The sequence below is a fragment of the Electrophorus electricus genome, chromosome 19 (assembly GCF_041902795.1).
Source record: "Electrophorus electricus isolate QZ-2024a chromosome 19, ASM4190279v1, whole genome shotgun sequence".
In the NCBI taxonomy this organism is placed as follows: domain Eukaryota; kingdom Metazoa; phylum Chordata; class Actinopteri; order Gymnotiformes; family Gymnotidae; genus Electrophorus; species Electrophorus electricus.
The window spans coordinates 11,151,010-11,175,868 of NC_137515.1; the positions used below are offsets into that span (position 1 = coordinate 11,151,010).

Sequence of the window (24,859 nt, forward strand, 5' to 3'; positions counted from 1 at the left end):
TACGATATTGCTTTAAATTCAGAAAGAACACCGATTTTGCTAAATATTTAGCACTTTATTTGACAACTGGATTAAAACATCGGGCTCAATTTTCATGTACAATGACAATTTAAACATTGCGCAAAGGACGCCGAATGAAAGGCTATTAACGGAACAGTAGTTTCCATGTGCAAAATAAACGTTTAGACAGGAGTAGTCATAACGATTGAACCGATGTTACCAGCAGCTAGTGGTCTGGTCTCAAAACCTTCCGCAATTCCGACGTACTGTTAAACAAACAGCAGTGTCTCTAAAACAGACGTGATCGTACAGCATTTTGAGAATACAGCTCACAATTGTTTATATTATAGATGTGGAAAATTACAAGCAACTTTCAATTCCTTGATGAACATATTTTTCTGATGAAAACAGTATTCCTCTTTTTGCAAGTTTCCCCGTTCCTGCCACAGACAGCTATGTATACGATCGTAATTAAAAAAAAAAACAAACACCACGACTTTTTAAAATCACAAATTCATACTGCATCAAGACATTATGTAAAATTAGCCTCATGAAGACAGAAACCTCAATTTCCTAATGCCATTTTGTTACTTATGAAATGAAACCTTTCAAAGTTTTAAATAAATAACATTTATTTAAAATATTTGCTTGTTATCAAGACTATGCATCCATCCTTGTAAACAGGAAAATGCAATAATTATAATGCAATGTAAAAATTTTGGGGGAATTGCATTAAACATTGCTGAAATGGCATATGCACCATCAGGTTAAAATTCATATGGATAAAAAAAAACAAACACCAAAAACCCAAAACAAAAACAAACAAAACCCCCCCCCCCCCAAACCGACGTATTGAGTGAGAGATCAATTACATGATAATAAACCCAGGAGAACAAATCCTCTCCAACTATACACATCAGTAATCCAATAATCTTATGAGTTGGCTAAAACATGTGGCATTACATTTTCAGAAAGAAAGGAGGAGCCCCCCCATTGCACTCTGCTCTGCCATGATTATACATATAAAATAAGGCAAAAAACATTTTAAGAACTAAACTTAAGAGAAAAAGCCCATAAACTGGAATTCCGTATTCCAGCAGTGCTAAGACTGGCGGTATAATGTCAATATAAGTTGGTCCTTATTGACTGATGGCTTGTATTGGAGTTGCGTGAAATACTGGCGAGTCATGTGCAAGTGTGCATACATGAGGTCAGATGCCCAGTTTATTGGCCTGTGTAAGCACCACCTTCAGGACTGGCATGAAGGCTGAAGTCTCGCTGAAGTTGCTGTTGCTAACAATGTGTGTGTGGATGTTGAGGCCATCGGCGTAGGCGTGGGACTCAATGCTGCGTGCCAAGCTGTGGAGGCCGCCCACAATGAATGGAGAGAGCTGGCCAATAGGAGAGGTGAGAACGAAAAACACTATGAATCCAGAGTATTTCACTTCTCCTAAACAAAGTTCAGAGCTCCTTAGGGTTGTCCAAAGGAAACCACCATCAGTACCACAGTGGTGTAGGAAGGTTTAATCAGCTATGTAAGATGACAAATAGCCAAAAGATCATTAACATTTCAATAACTCAATTTGTTCAAATACTATTAAGGTGACTATAAATACTGGTATTTTTTTGTGACTCTGGAGTGGCAAAGAATGCAGGTACCACAGACTAGAACTGAAATAACAACCAATGAGAAAACTCAGTGGGAAAAGTTTAAATTTAATCTTAGCAACAGTCCATCTCAGAGAATGTGTGTGATATTGTTTCTTTAAACTACTCACAGTTTGCTCTCTCAGTTTGTCATAAAGGGATTCCAGTCTTTTGTTGGCATCATCTAACTTCCTCTTGGTTTGCTGTTGGGATGGCAAAGCATCTGTGTTAGGACATGCAATTAGGTGTAAAAATATAAAAAGAGAGACAGAGACAAACTGCAGTTCCAGGGAAGAAAACAATGAGGGATGACTATGTTGGAAAAAAAAATTGAGACGAAACTGCATTTGATTAAACGCTGACAGTGATGAATGATCCAACAGTTGGATTGACTAACTGGGTCTGAGGCAGCAGCCAAACATTTCTGGATCAAGCCTTCAAACGTCGTCTTCAGAATGAGATGCTCATCTGGAATGGGCTTCTTCATGATCTTCTCAGCAGGCAGGGACTGCATTGGCTTGGTTGTAAACACAGTCAAAGCCATATTTTATTAGGTAATTTGTATTTTTAACTCTTTGTCTTATACTATGCTTCATGACGTATAGCCTCTTTTACCTACAGGTTACATTTCAGCTAGTGTAAACATGTACATGGTTTCTGGAGTAATTTTGTTACCTGTACAACCTCTCCAGTGGGGGCCCCAGGTGCCCCTTCCATTGTCATAGTGGGTATGGTGGGGTTTCTGACTGTAAGCCCCAGGGGCTGCTGCTGGATAGGGGTAAAAGGGCTAGGTACTCCAGTTGGCTGCTGTGGCTGTGGCTGGGGAGGCTGCATGCCAGCTGTCTGCTGGGGGTCCCCCAGCGGAGCCATGATGGGCGCCGTGATGGGAGCAGGAGGAGTGTAGTTTTCTGGAATCTACATACGCAGGCAGACGTTTCATAAGTAAGACAGAAACAAAAGCCCAAATAAATTGTCTGCTCACAAGTTTACAAAGCAACTGTTTTACATTTCATCCCATTCATGATTAGGTAAAGAGAAAGAAAGATGAGGCACATCAACAAACCCACCTTCTTCTTCTTAAGCCCTCTTTTGAGAGTGGGAGGATCGTTCCAGCCATTCTGGGGTCCTGAGGAAGAACAGAACTCAGTAGCTATAGATAGCATAATGCTGTCCAACCTTCCATCTCCATCAAAAGCCTGCTGATCATTGTTTAGTGTTGCATGAGTTGTTCAGAGCCTGTGCTTTTCATTAGAGCAGTCCTCCACCCCACTGAGAGGAAGCAAGTTCAGTGGACATTTTAGCAAAACAACAGAATCGATGGATCATAGGCAGTTACCAGTACAACAAACATTTCTTGCACATGATTAACAATGCCATTGATTTTACACACCTCAATAATAAGCTTTGCGAATCCCACAAAACTACTTTTCAAGCTCATTCTATAAATTTTCAAGGAAAACAAATCTCGCTTGGTGTAACATGATTGCTGTACTCTATGTTAAGATCAGTTTAATGGCAAGGCAAAATGAGAGCTCTAAGAAAGGAAGCCTTGTCTGAGCTGTTGATCTAATGCTGATTATGCACCCACAGCTTCATTCTCATCATGGTAAAAGCTGACCTATATACAGTGCCTCCAAGTAGTATTCAACCCCCTGCAGATTTTGCAGGTTTACACATTTGGAGTTAACTTAGCAATGTGAAATTTGGACTGTAGATGCACTGCAGCAAAAAAAAGAATGTTATTTCTCTGTTTATTATTTTTTTTTAAATTTTCAAAGTTTACCAGAGGATCAATTATTATTCAACTCCTCAAACCACCAGAATTCTGTTTGGTTCCCTCAAGTATTAGTAAGTAATTGAGGTATTAAGAACAATCAGCTTCACATGCTTGGATTAAATTTTGTTTTTTCCCCACCCTTTCTGACTATAAAAGCCCCTCCCCAAACAAGTGAACAGCATTCATACATGGTCAACTTGGGAAAGACTAAAGGAGCATTCCAAAGCCATCAAAGACAAAATTGTGGAACCTGGTCCACATCCACGGGAAGATGGATAGCACAGACTACCTGGAGATTTTGGCCAAAAATCTCCACTCCATCATATATCTTAAGATGGGTCGTCATTTCATCTTCAAACAGGACAATGACCCCAAGCACACAGCCAAGAAAACCAAGGCCTGGTTTAAAAGGGAAATGACCAAGGTGTTGCAGTGGCCTAGTCAGTCTCCTGACCTTAACCCAATTGAAAGCTTGTGGAAGGAGCTCAAGATCAAAGTCCACAAGAGATGCCCAAAGAACCTAGACAACTTAGAGAAGATCTGCATGGAGGAGTGGGCCAAGATTACTTCAGAGACCTGTGCCGGCGTGATCAGGTCTTAAAAAAAAAAAAAAAAAAAAAGATTAATAGCTGTAATTGCAAACAAGGGTTATTCCACAAATATTAAACCTAGGAGTTGAATAATAATTGACCCTAATTTTATATATAAAATGTAATTTAATTGAGCAACTTTTTGTTTGTAATATTTAGGCATCTGTTAATAAATGCTACTCTTGTTCAAAGTTTGAAGGCTCCAAATTATTTGCAACTTGCTGAATTTGAAAAATCTGCAGGGAGTTGAATACTACGTGGATTCACTGTAGCTTCCCATGCACAGCACTGATGGCTCATCAGCATCTAATGATTACTGCTCTCTAGGAATTAATCTGGGGCAACTGCTGATGTTTAGGATGCATTACCAATACAGATGATATACATTGCTTTAAGCCATTAACTGATTTATTGCAGCGTGTCCGTGTACATGTGTGTTTTGGGGTGGTGTTGGGAGTATGACAAATGTATTAGTCTTAAAACATGATCGATATAAAATCTAGCATGATTGCTAAATTTGTAAGATTATCAGCAGAGGACAATTATTGTCCAACACAATAGGCTTTATTACTTCTTCCTATTAAAATTCACCTTCCAAAATCCAGGTTACATCTTGGATAATTCCCCCTGTGGATAAGACAATATCAGATTGTGCGTTCTAGAGACCTTGAACATTTATCCATTGTCAAAATCTAATGAGACACTGGACAATGATGCGGTTTTCATATTCCCCTGAATTCCTTTAGACTCCATTATGCCCTCCACTACAGAGGGCATTAGGAAAACTGATCAAGTTAGTGAATAACTAGACACATTTCACATTAAAAACTGCTTACTGAAGATCTTGTGTCTTCTGCATATGGACTGAGTAACACCTTAGAGGCTTCATCATAGTTAGACAATGTAGGGCTCAGTTAACAGGAGCTAGCTACAGGTTTCACTGCTACAGTTCCCATCCTATTCTTCTTTACATTCTGCTTCACATCTTTGTGTCAAGCTTCCATTTTACCCAGGTTCTTGCTTGTTTGCTTAACTTTGTGGGATGAGCTACCCACAAAAGCATCTTGAGATTGCCCTTTTATTCTTGCAAGTCAGGTTTTAAATGTACTCTGTACAACTTTCTGAGAATCTGAAAATGTTTACAAATATTTAAACTATGGTAGTCATCATTGTTGGGCCTTTTTAAAATCTTTAAACCAAAAAGGTGAGACCTGATGGTCTACCTGCTGGAGCAGTGGATGCAGACAGCTGGGATGAAGTAATGTGCAAAATCTTCAAACCTTGAAATCTAAACTAACATAGTATTATGCTAATTAACAAGTACATTTGAAATAAGTTTAATATAGATCTCTTTTTTCCACACTAAAAAGCTTTTCATTCTGTAGGTTGTGTTTGTGTTAACCTCATACAATAATGTTCAAATTTGAAGTTTAAATTTAAAAGGTGCTAGTATTTTCATAATAGGCCCCACCGGTTACTCAGTTATTTAGTGTGCAAACATGTGAACCACAGCAGTGTAGTTCGGGGTAATTTAGGAGCAATTATCATTCAGGTGGCAGCAACAGACATATTATCCTATATGCTCATGCAAACGGGCCAAACATGTTCAACATGGAAAATAACTGCCTGCTCGATACCTTCTTCATGATGGATGTGCAACAAACTCCACAATGAACTTAACCCTCAAGACCGACAAGGAATGAGTGCAATATCAGATGTTGCTGGGTAACCCCTGTAATATTTTGAGTTTAGGAACAGATTGTCATGGGTTATAAAAACGGTCAGCAGCTCTTAGGTGTTTAAAGCTTCAGCATGTGACTGTCTGGGGAACAGAGGCAGTGTTTTACAGGGAGGACACTGTGGTGCAGACCTGTTCTCTGGGAGGCTGGGATCAGAGGGTGCTCAGCCTGTGTACCTGAGGCTCCTGTTGGTGAAGGCGGGAAGTATGCGATGGGTGAGCCTGGACCACCGTACTGAAAGGAGACTCCAGAAGAGAAAGAAGGGGGAGAGAAGGAGGAGGACGAGGAAGAGAGAGGAGGTGCAGAGGAAGTAGAAAGGCCTGCGGGTAGATGGGGTGGACCGGAGAAGACGGAAGATGCAGGCTGGGAACAGGTGGGGTGCATGAACTGGTGGGTGTAGAAAGGTACAGCAGCAGAAGATGAAGGTGGATGAGGAATAGAAGGGTCTGTAGAGGAGAAGTACTGGAAAGGTTGATAGATTGTTGGTCCGCCAGCACCAGGTGTGAACGGCTGAACCTGGGGGTAGACTGAGGTTTACAGACAAGAGAGTGCATGCAAATGCAGTTAGACAAATTCTGAAAGGAAACAGAAACTTGTCACACAGATCAGATGTCTGCATCAAATTTAAACATGCAAGATATTTATTCAACAGATGAGAAACAGCTCTAGTGTAATTAGTATTAAGCAGTGGAATGAAATGAAAGTTTGGACACATACAGCAATTCTACAGCCAATAGCCATGTCCAAAAGTTTCATACATTTTAGCCATTGCTCAGTGCAAATGGTATGTACTTTGATTTATTAAAACATATATAACAAACAAACATTCTGAAATGTTTGCTGCTTTGAAGGAGACAAGTTTTAAGTAGAAAACAAGCTGTGTGTGAGCGAAGGGGGGGGGGGAAGTAGAGATTAATGAGCTGAGGTAAGGTGTGAACACTTACTCTGATACTGCTGTGAGTACATGAATGGACTAGGGGCAGCAGGACTAGTGCAGATATGAGACTGTAGCCCAAAGGCTGCAGGGACTGGCTCGGCCTGCAGACAGACAAAAGGGGTAATGTAAATAAATATTTCTACACTGTATAAACTGTACCATCAGTTCTTTGTGTATTGGATGCAGGTCTCAGCTTCACCAGCACACCTACAATCAAGTCATCAAGTTAGAAGTAAAGTAAGCTGACCCCATTTCCCCATGAGGAACACTAAAGATTAAATCATATTAATCTTCAAATCATGTTTGTCATTAGGACCATGAACTTTTAGCGTTATACCAATATGCTATTGTAACATTACTCAGGTCAGGGTTGTGGTGCAATGTAAAATAGACGAACAAGCTGTTAAAACAGTCATCCACATAAGTGTACAGGAAAGGTAAATAAAAAAATAAATAAATTGGGTATTTTAGCAGTTTGCAAGTTTGACACCAACACAAATGCATGTTTACACCAATATTCAAATGCTGCAATAATATAATGCAATATTATGATTAATTAGTATCGTGCAAAATGTGCTTTGAAAATCTAAAGGCCCTCCATAAAAGGAAAATTAAACTGAAAACACAATAGCCCAAAAAATAATAATAATAAAAAAAAAAAATGTAGGAAACATTTAGAAATTTCTGCTTAAAATATCAAAATGGAGGCTGTATTTAACAATCAGGGGAGGCAGAAAATGTACAAAAGATAAATGTGTGTACATTTAGGGAAGGAAGACAAACATGCAGGACACAGCCTGAAGAGTGATGTGGGAGATAGCAGGACGAGGTGGGGTCAGGCATCCCACTGGGCATAGAATAGGGAAGAATGATTTAATGTCTGTAAACCTTGGCTTGATACAGGGTAACCACCCTTGTCAGAACTACTTTAAAAAAGGTTGTCATCTTTGTCTCTGATGACCAGTGAAGACCTTTAAAGTCTGTCTGAAGTGCTTTCTTCAGAGTTGGTTTGGGCTGGATAAACACATGCTCCCCGGTCGAGAGCGCTAAAATTTTGCAAGACTTTGTGTGTTTCTTGATCAAGGCCAAAAGAATAATATGCATCAGAGAAACTATTTGCTTGGTGCATGCGATAGAGAAGACACACAAAAGGGCTTACATTCATCATGCACAAAATACACAAGTGTCTTCTAAAACAAATGAAACACAAAGCAAAACAAAAAAGATATGTTGTGCTTGACAACAATGTCTTTACACCCATTTTAAGCCAGGATCTTTACTTTTGTAGGATATGCAGGTAGGGAGTGTCCAAATATGCACTGTGGCAAGTACATAATTAAAGTAAGTTTAAGTAAGAATGTTATTGTTATTACTACATTACATAGTGCTTAATAGGTGTACACTGAATATTTAAAATATTCTGCTGTGAGCCTCTCTCCTTAAGGCTGGAGTGTCTGGAAAGATATTGTGCGAGCGTGTGTGTGTGTGTGTGTGTGTGTGGGGGGGGGGGGGGGGGGGCACAGGCCCAGCACTCTCTCTACCTGGTCTTTTGCTGGGTCTAGCGGGCGTGGGACACTGGGCAGAACTGTAGGGGTTTGGTTACTCCATGAAGTAACAGTACAGGCAGCTCTACCCTGAACACAATAGAGACACAGACACACACACACGTCGCAACCACTGTTGGAGGGTAGGGGTGGGGCATCTGTTGTAGGCTGCGTTTAAAAACTGGAGAAGGGTAGGTCAGTGATTAGTGATAAAGATGATTATCTGAAGGCTACTACCGGGCTGTTTCTAGGATATAACTACACAACTATGAGGTCTTTTTTTGAGATCACCATTTAAGTCTGTTCTTTGACGGCTACATTATTGACAAATTATATTTCTTAATAATGTGGATAGTTTGTGAACATGTATTTTTTCCATGCTTTGTGTGCCCTTGTATTAAACATGTACATTGTTTCCTTTATATTCATAGATACTCAAGATTTTTCATTAATATATACTATACTTTCACAAATTCACAATTCAGTTTCAACACAGAACAGCACAGCACCACAGACTCCAACATTCTGAAACATGTTCTAGACAGACATTCCATGACTGGTTAAAAAAGAAATCTTAATTTCTTATCAACTTGGCAACTTGTCTTTATTGGAAAGTGAATGATTAGTGACATTTCAGTAACTTACTTGTTGTAGGTTTATCTATGGTGTAAAGAAAAATATAAGTCCTCCCTGTATCGTGGGATTTTAGACAGTTTCTGAAAAGGTCTCCCTCAGTCACCTCTTCTGGTCTTCTCATTGAAATTAAAAAAATTGTTTTGTTGCCCAGTAATTTTGTAACTACCCTCAAAAATGAATTAAATTTTTCAATTTAATCCTCAACTCTGGTCAAAGACTTGAAACAAAGCTCTAGCAACATTCCTGGTTATTACCATTTAAGGATCACTGAAATATGCTAATTCAGTTGTCTCTCAATCCTTGCCTACATAATTGCTGTTAGACCTAGTAGGTCAGGTAATAAATAATCAATGTACACAAATTAAACCATTTTCAAAGTTATGCAAATGGATATTGTGCTTATTGTTTACCATTTTTGTGAGATATTAGAATGTAGTTGGTATAATATACATGCAGCCCTCTTTTGACTCTGTAGTGTAGTAATAATTAATAGTATATTAAAAGCATTAATAATAATACTGGAGAACCAAAGCTTTTGGCAAAAGGGTCTTTGCTTTTGTTAAGCTTTCAGTATGTAGACTTAGGGTACAAATTCCAAGGCAGTAGTCATTCTTTTGAATATTTAGTTTCATGTTTTACGCTCACTGACATGCTTTGAAGGGAGAAAGCTGAAGGGCATACATGAAAACTTTGTGTACACAATATCTGGATGCAAGGCTGACGTTAGCTATAATGTGCTTCTGTCCTAGACGTCAAGTACATTCAGGCATTAGAGCAGAGAGAGAGAGAGAGAGAGAGAGAGAGAGAGAGAGAGAGAGAATGAATCCTTACCTGCTGGTAATACTGCTGTGCAAGTGCAGCAGGTGTAGGCTGAGGGGTCAGTCGTGGTTGAGCCTGTAGCGGTGTGTAGGCCTGTGGTGGTGCGGCTGCAGGACATGCCTGCTGCCTGTTCCGCTGGGGCACGGCGTCCACTGCCAGGACTGCGCTGTGCTGACCCAGAGCTCTGCTGAGTCGCTCATGCAACTGCAGCACTGCCACCTACAGGAGAATGAGGGGAAACAGCCGATGTGTGCACAGAACTTCAGTAATCCCACTTCACATAAGCTTCCCTGATGACCCATGTGGTCAAGTGTCAGAGCAAGCTGCAGATTACGAACGGAGTCTGGGAACACTGACAAAACTTCACTAACTATTTCTCTGTTGCAATATTTATATTAGCATGATTTATTGAACCCTACATTTATATTTATGTGCATAATAACAGTAAAGTAGAAGTGAATGGGACTTGCCTGTGTGGTGTTGGTGGGCAGGTAGGACATAGCGGTGTGCAGGCTGCCCTGAGAAGCCAGCAGGTTGGCATACTGACTCATCTTCTCTGCCAGTAGGGTGCCTACAGTAGGGGCCACCCCACCCTGTGTTTTCTCCACAGCCTTCTGCAGAACCACCACCTTTTCCACCAGATCCTGGGGGTACAAATGTACAATAAGCCATCAGTCAGGCTACACTAAAGATAGCTTTCCTCCAGGGGTATGGTGTTTGGAAACAACTATAATCTTTTTAAAAAATTAAATGTCTGTGACAAAGTGCTAATTAATTAGAAGTATGTGGGAAGTTGTCAGTTATGTGGGAGTTAGTTGTGCGTATTTACGATTCTCATTGCACTTATTTGTTTTTCCCCCATAAAGTGGGTAATCTTACTGAAATTACAAAAATAGCTTTGAATGGACTTTCAGTTATGAGAAAATCTGTTGAAAGAGGCCAGTCTGAATACAGCCATAATGGTGCAAGAAAGCATATGAAGTGTTCCCATAAAGAAGCCTCACCTGCAGTAAGAGAGGGTTACTGGAGTCCTGTGCTTTGGACAAACACAACACCAGCTGCTCCATGCTGCCCGCACAGATGTAACAGAGACAGGCTTGGGCCTGCAGTGAGGACTCCTCAGCTGCCTCCAGCCTGGAGCCCAGGAGCCCTAAAAACAGCCAAGTTCATTTCTAAAACTAATGCAGATAGTATTGCCAGACAAAAAGTGAAGAGATCGGTTAATGTAATCCTATAAAACATGATCAGCTGGACATTAGATCTGTACTGGAGAAGGTCCCACACTCACTCACCACAGAGAGAGGAGAACTCCTCAGGTTTTGCATAGGTCATGACTGCGGCCAAAGCCTCTTTCCAGTTTTGGAGGTCACAAGTCTCCAGAATATCTATCCATTCTTTCATCACCACAGCAGTGATCAGCTATACAATACATACCCATTATAAACAACATCACTTTGCCACAGGGCTCATCAGATGAAATTAAAAATATGTTGCAAGCAACAGGTAAACATTCCCACCCAGTATTAGATAAAATCCTTTCTGAAGTTAGAACTCCAATGTCCATAGCCCTATGTAGCCTCACCTTGCTAATTTTGTTTTGCGTTTTAGTGAAGTATTTTTTCTGGGTCTTCTCAAGTAGCTTTGGCCCACCAGCAATGGCTAGAATGATGCTGTCTGCCATTCGGTTGTCATAGAGACAGAGGTTGACTGCAGCCTCAAAGTCCCCAACAAGCAGCGCTTGGGTGATCAGTCCATCTATATCTGCAGCATCAAATAAATCAGGGAGAAAAAACACTGAAAGACCACAGTCAGAACTTAAGATATGATCCATAAGCCATCCTGCTACTTATAAAACCCCTTTAATACACATTATGAGTCTCTGCAATGAAGACACTTGCCTTGGACAAGTCTGGGGTTAACGGTGTTTGAGGATGGAGACGAGTTCTCTTCAAGCACAGTGATCTGCTCAGCAGAAGGATCCTCCAGCTCTGGGCTTTCCTCAGTTACAGGGGTCTTCACCAGCATGGGCCCATTCTCCTCCACCTGGGTTAAAGGCAAACAGATGACACTGAGGACCCAGGAATACAGCTTTTCCTACATGTCATTTACATTCATGGCATTTAGCTTATGCTTTTATTCAAAGCGACTTACGATTATGACTGAATACAGCTTGAGCAACTGAGGGTTAAGGGCCTCGGTCAGGTACCCAACAGTGGCAACTTTGCCAAGGGTGGGGCTTGAAGGGGCATCCTTCCGATTACAAGTCAAGCACCTTAACTACTGAGCTACCACTTCAACTGCACTTCCGCTGAGGTTTTTACATAGTGCCATCAAGACATTTGTCCAATGTCTTGTCTTATTTAAAATATTTGATTTTTTTTTAAATTATAAAAGTTATATTACCACCACATTTAGTTTAACCAATAAATGTGTGAAACACTGATAATAACCAAATCATTAATTGTTGGTACCATGAACCAGCTCATGGATAAATTCTTTGATTTTGCATTCAAATAACTAAATTAACACGTTGAGCTGAAAAGTTCACAACAAACGCACTTTTTCTATACTTGTATGGGCCAGATTATCATCATCATCCACTAAAGAGCACCACGTGATGCAAGATTTGGTGCATCAAAGTTTATTTAACTTTACAAAAATACCAATGTTTTAGTCAATTGAGTAAAATAAAATCCAAATAGTTGTGCAAGATAGCAATAATAACAGTAATGAAGAAACAGCATTCCTTTGTAAGACTCCAAAGACTAGAGCACATCATAAACCTTACTTTGTTACCCTAATACAACAAAAAACAGAAAAAAACCCCCAACTAATTTGGCTCAATGACAGAAGGGGAAATGGTAACATCATGCTGGGGCAGGAGACTATGGAAGGCAGTGTGAAAGTACCTCATTCAGGGCTGCGTCCTCTTCCCATGGAGCAGCAGTGAGAGCCACACCCCCAGATTCTTCTTTACCCAAAGGAACAGCAATGAGCTCCAGCTCAGCTTCTGCACGACCATTAACGGGCAGTGTGATGTCTGTCTCAGGTGCTGCGTGCGACTCAGTGTGAGACTTGGTCAAATCTGTGTCTGGCGTGGGTTGCCGTTTGATAACAGGAGGAGTAAACCCGTGAGTGGCCTGTGGGTCAAGCTGAGGTAAGATGCCTGTGGCAAGCCGAAGAGATTCCAAAGTTGCACACTAGCACTGAAAGTCAGCCTGAGGTGCAAGACCAGACTGTTGAAGAGGAACAGGAGGTTCCAACACTGTTACAAATTCTTGTGAGTCAACTAGTGGTGCTAACAATATGGACACTTGCTGGCCATGAGAAGTTCTAGAACAGGTGTTGACACAGAAAAGTAATGAATGCATGAAAGCACAAAAGGCCTATGGGTATGACTACAAGCAGGTGCAGAAGCATGCTGGAGTGTGGTGTTATAGCAAAGGGCCCACATGCATACCAGGGACAGGATGAAGAGATGCATGGGTAGTCACTCAATATCAAATATTAATGCAAACATGCAGATGATTGGTAGGATAAGATTTGGTCAAAAGACTGAATCAGAATTTCCTCTAAATTGGATCTAGCATGTATTCAAAATGATAAAGAACTGAATGTTTTTAAAGAATGCATAGCATACAACTGAACAAACAAACATTTTACTTTCATCCAATGAATATTAGCCAATTTTGAAAAGTGTCTGATCAAGAGGAAGAGCCTTTTGGAGCACTATGGGCCTATAATCATGATGTAAAAAGATGACAATTGAATTTGATAAACAAATTGATACATGAAGCAATAAACTAATTTCAAAATAAATTCTAATTGTGAAATCAGCCACAATATGATGCAAATGTACCTTTCAAAAATTGTTTAAGGTGCAAAGTACAAGCTCAAAACACAGATTAAAAAAACTAAATCACAGACACAGTAGTGTCAAATTGCGTTAGGCCTAAAGTTGACATGATCCACAACCTCACAGGATATCATGCAAGTTTATGTTCTAGCTGCTGAAGTACTTTCACTTCTTACTTTCAGGTTTTCATGACAAAATGACAGCTGATGCAGTCTCACTGCCCAAAACTAAAGTCATCGTCAAAAAAAAAAAAAAGAAAGAATGAATAATTTTGTTTTAAACTCTGTGCCACCAATCTGTCATGCAGATCTCAATGTGGAACCCTTACCTCAATGTCCTCGTCAGGCTTGGAGCCTTTCCCTTCTAATGCTGATGCAATCTGCAAGCCACACAAACAACATCTATGACCATTTGCTGTCTGAGACTCAGAGTGCAAGCAGATAATCATAGACAAGGTTAATATAATATATACCTACAATAAAACTTGCATAGAAGCACAACAATTAGAACTTGAGACTGAACACCACAGGAAGTTGTGTATTATGGAGGTTAGGAGTACATCCATAAGAATCACCTTTAGTGCAAGTTCTTCCTTCTTGTACCCCAGAAGATCCAAGTACTTTCCACGGGCATCATCCTCAAAGTTAACCTGGCAATAATAAACACAGGCTATATATTTTTAAGCCACATAAACAAACCAAAAGAAAAATGTTCTCTTGCAGGTAAGAGAGTTCCAACTGTTGCAAAATCTCTATAATATGTATGATTCTGCCTCCCCATCTTTAAAAAGTACTGAGTTCCTGTTAGTCATGATTTCAATATCAAAGCCTTACCTTGAGAAAAGCCCAAACTGTCTTTTCAAACTCGTTCGGAGCAGCTTCAATCTTTGCTTGGCAGAATGTCACAAAGCCTCCTGAACTGAGCATGGCCTGAAGCTGGTTTGAGCGGTGCAGGAACTCTGTCTCAATGATCACCTGGCTGATGTGAACGACATGAGCCAGGGCCTGCTGAGACTGCTGTGCTGCTGGTTTGACATTCTCCAAAGAAACAAGTTTACCACCAAACTGGCAAGATATAACAAAGAAAAAAAGGACAGTACAATTATATAGAATAAGTATAAACATCACTAAATTGAAGGACAACTCGCTTCAGATTTGATGGTGGGCTAGAAAACAACTCACAGCAAAGGAAGCGCCCACTGGCCTCCGGATCCACTTGGGAGGTTTCTTCAGTGGTGTGATTTTGCCAGCAGTGCCAGCAGCCTGAGGCAGCTGCAGTGGGGGCAACGTCTGACCCGTGCCAAATGGATCCATGTTGGCAAACGAGGAACTTATCTGCTAAGCCCAAACACATCATAGCAAAAATATGCACACAATTGCATGAACCGTGGTGATGTGGAATAAATAAACCAACCAATCCCTACTGATCTCGTGTACATTACCAACAGCAATGAGATAATGAAAATCTATGGTACCTGATCAGCCTGGGCACTGCAAACAGTGTCGTCGGAGCCTCCCATGATGGAGTAGATGCCGATGCGTCCATCGAAGGAAGCAGCAGATAGGATAGCTGGGTTCCTGGGGCACCACTGGATATCAAAGCACCACTGAGAGCTGGTGGGCAGCTCATAAAGGACCTGCCAAAAGCAGTGACAAAATAATGAAGTATAAATCTCATTGATTTTGGTGTCACTTAACATTCATATTAGGCTCAGACAAAGTAAAAGGAGGCTCAAACAGTTGATCGCACTTAGGAGATATTGCATAACACATGAAAAGGCACAGCTACAGTAAAGTTTATGGTAAGACTGCTCAGTGCAGGGTACAAGGTCGAGGGTTTTGATTGGCTAAGAGGACCAATATCTGCTCTGATAGCGGCCTGAACACACCTCCGCAGTGCTGGGGTTCCAGCAGAGAATACGATTATCCTTCCCACAGCTTAGGAGCAACTCAGGGTCAGCCAAACTCCAGGCAATGGCCAGCACACCCCTATAAACAAACACACACAAATCCATAATGTAAGTGGGAAAAATATAATAAATTAATAAATAAATATTATATATTATATAAATAAAACTCTGACATTAAAAATAAAACTCTGTTCAGTCATCCAAAATAGTATTAAAAGGAAACATCACAACTGAGCCATAAAATGGGAATACCTGCTATACTATGAGCAGTGACAATATCCAAGACAAGCAGAGTCAATATTTTGCTCGATAACTATTCCAAGCATGCTTTCTACCTTGTGTGGTTCTCTAGGACTTTGAGTGGGGAGGTGGCAAAGCGCAGATCCCACATTTGGATGACAGGCATGTGGTCATCCTCAGAAGCCAACACCAACTGAGTGGCAACCTCTGGGTTCCAGGCCAGACCAGAGCAATGCATCTAAAAAAAAGACACAATTTGAGTAATCCCTTAACCAGTTTTTTCCCCCACAAATATTCCAGGATATTATGAAAAGCAACATATCTCCTTTTAGTGTCAGTGGACATTTTCGAAGACCTGTTAAGAGATCTCAAGCAGTAAAGCATAGTACCATTAAGTAAAAGTGAAAGAGAGAGGCAGGTGACTGACCCTGTTGCTGTGGTCGCTGACTTTGATAATGAGCTCGTTCTTTCTCAGGTCCCAGATGGAGGCTCTGCCACTGGGGCTGGCTGAGGCTAGGATGTGCTGCACCTGGCAGTTCCATGCCACACAGCTAATGTCCTCCAGAGGCTAAATAAAACACAAGGGCAACAATATTAGCTACCAGCAAACATAAGCAGCATGACCAAAACCACTAGGCATTTGTGACATTAATTATATTTGAGTTGTAATAAAATAAAACATTGATTATTCTACACAGGTAAATGAATGTGGCATTTGCACCTGTGATTTCGGTCCAGGAGTCATTGGGGAGTTGAAGCTGTTCAAATCCCAGATGTAGATCTCTGACTCATTTCCTCCGGAGACAACCAGGTTTGTCTAGAAAATATGTTACTTTATAGACTAACCAACAGAAAACTATAATGCCTAAAATTATCTATACGATGACTGAGATGACAGAGAAAGGCCTAGATGTTACCTGAAATGAGTTGACATCAAGAGCTCGAACAGGCCCGGTGTGTTTATTACTCTGAGATATAACTACGTCACTGTCGCCTGCAATGATCTTAGAAGGGTCATAGAGAATGATGTTGCCAGTCTCTCCACCAGCAATAAGCACTCCAGAGGGTAGACCATGCTCATGAAAGCCATGTGGGCCCCAAACCAGTTTGTGATATCTAGAAAGCAAAGATCTGAGCCTTAGACATTTATAGTATATAGCACATGGGAAACAAAAGAATACTCTACAACATGCATGAGGAAAACAAGACAAGAAATACTAGAGGAGAAAAGTCCTGCCTTTCCACATTGAATTCATTGTTTTTATTAATTAATTGCATGTAAAACATGTCCCTTAATACCTATTAACACTTCAGTCACTACCACTCAAAGAAAGGGCACTTAACACAGTCAGTCCCCCTAACCTAAGTCTACACTTGGAGTAAGCAGCACTGACAGTGACGATTCACTAACTGACAGTGGTGAAAATCAGTTTTAGTCCAAAAGCAGACTTGACCTGTTTCTTGGGAGCCAGCCCTAAAATATGTAACAGACAGTCAGGTCACAATCATTAGAGGTGCAGCAAGGACAGGTAGTACTGTAAATGAGAAGTGTTGACACAGCATCACCTCCGATTACACAGCTAACAAGCTGGTGTTGGGCGATGCGAATTGGTGGTCTGCTATTCTAATTCTGACAACAGCAACAAGTGACATGGTGACATTTCTGTTAGCACCCATTAAAGAAGAGACCTGTGAAGTGAAGTGAAAGCACCACATGACTTCATGGCTAAAGTGGGCTCAGCCAGATCCAATTCAAAGATTTCCAGTGAGGCATTGGTGCTAAACGTAGCGTCAAGCTGTTGAGCTGAGGTGCCTGAACAAAAGGGCAGAATAAAAGGTGAGAAATGCCTTTTGGGGAAAAAACAATTATATGGTCAAAGCCAACAGTGGCAAAAGAAGATTCTGAAAAACCATACAAAACAAAATAGAACATTTCATCAAAGGTACAGGCTATTTATCTAACAACAGCACTTATAAAACAGTGCCCATAATTGTTTATACTTAGAAGTATATGTGAAAATTGCTTTATCAGTTCTATTACAGCTGAGTATTTCATTCAGAGACTACAACAATAAATGAGGAACATGCATGAATTACCTGCAGCCAAATATATTGGATGGTGTTGAGCTGGGCTCCAAGTCTGAATGGCAGTGCGGTTTATCTCTTTTATCTTCATCCTGTAAAAAGACTTCACAATGGATGTGATGCTAAATTACACCATGTTGTGCAAGAATCTTTAGGTGCAAAAGAAAGGGGTAATTTATTGTTAAAAGAAGCCACATGATAGAACATGTTTCCTATGCCAAGCAGTGGGTGCTATTAATGTGACAAACCTAGAAAAAGCATTACATGTTGAAACCTATAGGCCTTACCTAAAGTAATTATATTTGATAAAGCTGCAGAATATTGGCCTAGCTTTCATAGGACTGCATGGACACATTTGGGTGACACATCTGATTGTGCATGATGAAGCATTTTGGGAGATTTGTACAAACTCGAGACCAACTGATTGCTACGTGGCCTGTAATACATCTGATACAGTACTGGTTGCAGGTCAGCAACAACTCTTTCCGAAACTACATTACAGACGAGCCAAAACAAATGACGTGGACCACTAAGGTTAACGTTTCAGTACTCCCGAGTGATTACAAGGCAAAACAACTGAAGCACTTTTAATGAATGAAAAGGTTCGGTGGCGTGACAGAAATAACAGAATAAAACTGCTCACACTCACAAAAAAGTCCGGAGGAATGTAAATTATACAATTAACTAGTATTATAGCCACTATATAATAAGGAAGGTACTGCAACAGGGAACAAATAAATTTATAATGGCTTTCAGATGACACGGTACCTACGAATATGTGACTGGGTCATAATAGTTTCTGCATATCACGGAACCGTTCAAAATGGTATCCAGTTATCAAAGAATGATTGCAGTAACAATTACTGTTACAACCGAACAGGAGAAAGATTAGCTACAGAAGCTAACGGAACTACAAAAAATTATACTTAACAGTTAAAAGTGCTTACCTTCTCTCTTAGCAGTTCTTACAAGCACGCACAAACTCATCCAAGCAGTTTGAAAATGTGTGAAATGTTGTTCTATGATTTAAGATTTTTCTTTCCTGATTGTGTACGATTTAGAACTGGAGTTAGCTGCTATCCCGGTTGCAGATAGAATTCCACGTCCCCACGGGCCTCCATCAACGTGGCACAATAATGCCCGCCCCCAAACCAAGCTCTTCCGGTGGACCAGCACAAACGCCTACAACTCCGTTCGTTTGTTTATTTTATTACCATTACTCGTTCGTCACCTTGTCTAGCCACTTAACGTTACACAAGTTAAGTAAATTCACCCCCTGAACATAGCTGAGATTTCCAAAAAAAGTAAGCTTCAGCTAATTTCGAGCCGTATAATTAACCTAACAACATCGTACAATATATTACGATAAATTTAAATTGAGAGAGGAAGAGAGAAACATTGAGACGGTTTTTAAATCCTTTTTTATTGGTAATCAGTTTCTGAAACTATTATTGGAATACTTTATTATTAAAAATATTGACGAAGGAAACCACAGCACTTTTTTGAATGATGCTCTACTGGACCAGTGACAATTACATTGGCCTCTTTTGGTAACTACACTACCTGCCTTGTTAACTTGTTATTAAGGCATTTAATTTAAAAAAATTGTTATTAAAGGTTCGGAGCCCATGTAAGTGGTGGTAAATACTGTTTTGAAATATCATGTAGCTTGCATACTTTTCTGTACCTAAAAAAAACAGGTTCTTATTAATGCAAATAAGGCACAAAGAAACAATATACTGGCATATTCATAACCCCTGTTCCTGAAAGAAAAGAAAAAAAACTTACATTGAGAATCTGAGTCACTTTTGACAATAACATCTACAAAATTATTATGGATTATCACATCCATAATATATATAAAAGTTCATTTGAGACACTTTGACTCCATATTTTAAAGACCAAGTGCTAACCAAGCAAACCTATTGCAAAGTCTTCAACACTTGATGTCTGTAAATAGTGCCAGCACAAGTGTTTTGCAAACTTGCTATAGGCTCAGGATTGTAAAATAATTGTGTAAACATCCAAATGTGATTTTAGTAGTGTCAGTTGTGTGTGCAAATTGATGTCTACCAGAAGAGGAATTAAATCTATTCTCTAGAGCATACACAGTTGATCATATTTGATAAGTCTTAAATTCACAATTAGCCTGTTTATTAGGTACTACCTTGTATCTACAGTTACAGGTCCATGAGCTCCATATCCAAGAATGCTTGTCCATTACACATGAATTTGGCACAGTAAATGAGGAATGCACAACAGAGAATGTGGAGTGCACCCCATGTAGTTACATCTACCATCAAGAAGGCTTTGTGTTTATTTTATAAACCTAAGTCACAGTATGTGTGGCCAACTACTGACATGGACCTTAATGCTGTACTGTAATCCACTTTCACTTTGAAATTTACCCCCCAGTGCTTTGAAGCATTATTCTTTCCTTTTGATGGCCTTACCTTCTACTCCTGGACCTATTTGTTTGATTGTTTTATGTTGATAATCACTTAAAATTTTACCAAAAAGAGTAGGTTTTATGAGGCTTGAGAGTCAAAACACTAGCTACCAACAATGAATTTGACCACATTAGTCTTGTTCTTTCAGCTCTGCTCTGGCTTCCAGTTCAATTTTAGATAAATTTTAAAAATTCTTCTGGTGATATATAAAGCGCTAAATCGCCCCACAGTATCTGAGTGAACTCATTGCATACTATAACACACCTCGCTTAGTGTGCTCTCAAAATGAAGGGTTATTTGTAGTTCCTAAAATAAGTAAGACTACAGACAGAGGTACAGCCTTTTCCTATAGTCCCCTCAGTTATGGAACAACCTACCAGCTACAATCTGACTCAGGCACACTCCCAAAGTTTAATTCTAAGTTTAAGATTTTCTTATTTTCTCAAGCTTTCAGTTCGGCATCTGCATATAAAAGTGTAGAGTCTGAAGCCCTTGGTCATTGTTTTCTGGTAATCTGGTAATCCATTAAATGAAGATGATCTGGATGGAATGCAATATCTCAGAGAGCCCTCAGGCCCTCCCTTTCATTTGTGCTGCTATATATAAACCTGCTGGTGCTACATGCTAATCATTGGCTTGTTCACTGTATATGAACTGTTCATATAATGTGTACCTTCACCTACAACTTTTTTGGTTTAATTGGATGCTACTGTATATATGCAAACAGGGGATTAGACATGCTCATCAAAACATCTAGAAATTGTTCATGTTTTACCAGCTGGCATGCCTACACCGCCATCTCAGAAACAGCTTACTCACCCTAGATCCAGTGGAGTAACTGGTTCCACATCTATACTTAACTGGCTACTTTGACCAAAAATAACATCATAAAGTATGGACTGGTACTAGCTGGGCCATCCAATGGAGGATGGGTTCCATCTTTAGTCTTAGTCCTCCCAAGGTTTCTTCCTAATCCCCACCTAGGGACTTTTCATTGTCTCCATCATCTTTAGCTTGCTCATTAGGGATATCAAATCAAATTTATTTATACAGCACTTTTTTACAACAGTTGTTGTCACAAAGCAGTTTTACAAATGTCTGAGTCCAAGCCCCCAGTTAGCAATCCAAAGGCAACAGTGGCGAGGGAAACCTCCCTAAGGCATGAGGAAGAAACCTTGAGAGGAACCAAGAGTCAAAGGGGGGGGGGGGGGGGGGTCATCCTCCTCTGGCCAAAATAATATGTATATGGAAATAAATATACAATATAAATAAATTTGCTATATTAAAAAAAATTGACCTTGACTTAACCTCACAGAATCTGGAGCCAGGTGTTCTACTCCAGTATTCTGCCATGATGAATGTGAATGTCTTACCTTATGGAATATAACAAGAAGTTACAGTCTTGTTAAGATAAGGGAAAACTGTGTTGCTACAACATTAAACTTAACAGTAAACAGGCAAAATACTGGAAGTTACTGGAAGAATAGAAGAGGTTAAATTTCCAGATATTGAAAACATTTTTGAGGTAATGCTCATTAAATGCTCATCGTTAATTGTCAGGCATTAAGGCTTGTCTCAAGTACTACTGGAAAGTTCAGGCTCAGCTGGCAATAACAAATCTGGGATATGGCAATATATAAATGTATGAGATTAATGAATTCTAGTATTTAAATAATTATTTATTTATTTGTATTTTACATATGTAACTATACATTCAAAATTCACTCAATTTATTAATATTTCATTCAAGTTAATTTTCTATTCTTGTGTGAATTTATTCTTAAATTCCCATTAATAAATAAAATATGTGCTAGATGAGTGTGTCTCAGAGACTCAGAGGATTTTAAATGTTAATTTCTTTAGGTCAAGAAGTCCTTGGTAGTTAGCCATTAAACAGCAGTTTGGCCAGACTTGATCTGACCTGATCTGGTTTAACCTGCAATGGGGCAGTCCCAGACGTGATTCTCTTTAACTCACTCTCTCTCTGGCACAATCTTGAGATGAGCTATTACCCACATGAATTTTACCCTTTTAGGGTAGGGTATTTTTTGTAGTGAGAGATGATCTCAGATGACATTGTTAGATCTGTAGTTTTTTTCACACTGAATCTCAAAGTAATCTCAGCATTCCAAAGTAACATGGACATCAGGGCAGAACTCTCAAAATTTTGCTGGCAATGATGCGTTGACTTACTCTTTGTTCAGCCATATAGGTTAAGAGCAGAAAAACAGGCAGGGAAAGTGTACCCAAATTATGATAATCTTACTGTAGTTGTGCTGCCACCAAAAATGTCTGCCAAGACATAAAAAAAGTCATCAATGCGTTGCAGCTTTCTGTTAGGACTCAGTCCTACTGCTGCATCTACACACTATCTCTGAGCCTTTGACCAGTACATAATGTAGAATGCTGAATTCAACTGATTAAAAAAATCCTGAAGGTCTTCTCAGAGAGCATAACTTATCTACTTGTTCTCTTATTTTCTCCATTGCTGCAACCAATGCACCTATTCATGACACTCCCCAACCCCAATGTACAATATGTGTAAAACACATCATTACATTTGGATCCAGCATGTACCAGATAAAAACAGAAATTGTAAGAAGTTTGCAGGGTAGCATGTTGACCAAGGCCTTGTTTCGTGCAGGGCACTGATTCTGTGAAATAAGCCTATAACTGAGTTTTCAGCTGACCTTTTCACATCTAAAAATGTAAGAATAAAAGTGAGTTCACTCTAGTCTCATAGTTATCAGTATGCTCCAAACAATAGTTTCATGATACATATGGGTAAATGAATGCTGTGGTTTGAGAACAGTTAAGGAAAATAAAAGGATAGAAAATCATATACTGTCAAATGGATGAGGCTATGCCATGCAATCCTGCACTAAAGAATAGAACATATGACAATATATTAAATTCTAGTTTTAAGATGTAATAGCCCTTTAAAAAGAACTTGGGTTGTGTCCAAATCTGAATGTTAACCACTCTAAATAGTATGTCAACAGTACACCACGTTTAGCAGTGCATTCTTTAGCACAGTAACATGTGACCTGGATTCAGGATCAGTGTATGTCTCAGCACTTCATGCAGAGCCTCAAAGGCTCCATGCTGTTATTCAGGCAACCATGTAACACCATGTGGGTCATGCTTCAGTGTGGCTGACTAAGAACAAATGGCATGGTGTTCAACACAAGTTCTGTTTAGCAACAGGCATACACCACATTGCACACATTAAAAACTGCATTGTTTTGCTTAAAAATGTGTTTTCCCCATTTATTTGTTATATACACTTTGTCACTTTAGATGAGACTCTCAGATAGGGAAGGTATAACCCCATCTTTTAGGTGTTTATGACCTGTGGTTTTTGAATAGTCAAACTCCACAAAATGCTGGCTACAAACATAAGTGGTGCCCCTTAAAACTATAAAACAATCCATTATTTCTTTTTTCAGGGTCATATTGGAATTAATGAAAACTCAGTTTGATTGAATAGTGCTTCTACATGAACAAACCTGGACGTGACAGAATGGTCCTTCAGACACATTCAACACAGCTCAGCCTCCTGTGGCTTGAATCCAGTCCACACCAGGCTTGAGGTTTTTAGGGCACCCTCTTCTCCAGTTTTCTTGAATAAAACGGATCAAAAGAGAAAAAGAGATCTTAAATCCAGAAAAACTCCATCTAATGAGTTTTATAGCTGGTTCCAGACTTGAACCCTCATACTGGAGAAACTAATCTTTCCCATAAACAGGGTCAGATGGGTAGTGAGTTTAATCATTGGGTCCATCATTAGTTATGTCACCAGTAAAATTAAGTCTATTTCACAAATCCAGCGATATCAATATTAGCAACTATTGCATTGTTCATCTCGCTGCAAATCAGCTATTGCTTATATAGAGCAAATACGTGTTACAAAAAACTACTTGGATCCACGTAGCTAGCTAACCCCATCTTACACTGTTTGAGGAAGACAAACCAGCATGGTTCTACCACGTGGACAAACTGTCATTAGCAGAAAGTGTCAGCTAGCTATACTATTACGTATTGCTCTGCGCAGCATTTATGTTGCCAATATTACTGCATTAAGAAGTACAAATGGTGGCAAGTGGATTGTTTATATAAAGCATCTTAGTAGCTAGCCTTGCTACTATTGTAAAATAAGATAGCTAACGCTATTTAGCTAGCTAGCTAATTAGCGTTAGCTAGCCTGACAAAGAAATCTTGGCAGCCTCCTAAAATGCAGTTTAATAATATTCTCACGTCGTCATACATTTCAAACAAGATACTGAAAATGCGAGACTTAACAAAAGATTTTAAAATATTTTACAGACCGGTCAGGATACCGGTCCTGAACTGGCACAACTTTTCTTCACTCCTTACGTTTCTAGTCTAGAGCATCCGCACTTCGTGTGAACTAGCCGAAAAGGGCTACATACAATTTCCTTCACAATAAAAGTTGTAACACCTGACAGGTCAGCTCGGAGAAGTTCTAGACAAACTATCTTAGAGTACCAGAAATGTTTTATATAATACACTTTAATACAGCATTTTCAGTTTGAAAATTTTCCAACAACGTACAAATTTCACCAATACAAGATTAAAAAAAATGTTTTAATATCCCAATTTTCGACAC

The 24,859-nt window shown here is 39.6% G+C and overlaps 1 protein-coding gene across 16 annotated transcripts; it reads right to left on the reverse strand.

The window, feature by feature from the left end:
* Nucleotides 1-37: 37 nt before the first annotated feature.
* sec31a (SEC31 homolog A, COPII coat complex component) lies at nt 38-24,636 on the reverse strand. 16 transcript variants are annotated; one of them, XM_081702188.1, is made up of 31 exons: nt 24,558-24,636; nt 23,739-23,851; nt 17,792-17,871; nt 17,384-17,507; nt 16,612-16,810; nt 16,416-16,511; nt 16,122-16,262; nt 15,790-15,932; nt 15,434-15,533; nt 15,020-15,181; nt 14,727-14,879; nt 14,379-14,609; nt 14,120-14,194; nt 13,874-13,924; nt 13,722-13,772; nt 12,599-12,829; nt 11,588-11,732; nt 11,272-11,450; nt 10,982-11,108; nt 10,694-10,839; nt 10,160-10,333; nt 9,702-9,908; nt 8,232-8,324; nt 6,698-6,791; nt 5,885-6,280; nt 4,606-4,641; nt 2,715-2,773; nt 2,323-2,562; nt 2,045-2,164; nt 1,779-1,850; nt 38-1,391 (listed from the first exon to the last, which is right to left on the reverse strand). In XM_081702188.1, exons 2-31 carry the CDS (start codon nt 23,768-23,770, stop codon nt 1,212-1,214), a joined length of 4,137 nt encoding a protein of 1,378 aa, XP_081558314.1. In that variant the 5' UTR covers nt 23,771-23,851; nt 24,558-24,636; the 3' UTR covers nt 38-1,211. The 16 variants fall into 16 exon arrangements, with proteins under 16 accessions (XP_081558314.1, XP_035391313.1, XP_081558313.1 ...); XM_035535420.2 differs by having other exon boundaries at nt 5,930-6,280; nt 14,727-14,882; XM_081702187.1 differs by having other exon boundaries at nt 14,727-14,882.
* Between the last annotated feature and the right edge of the window lie 223 nt (nt 24,637-24,859).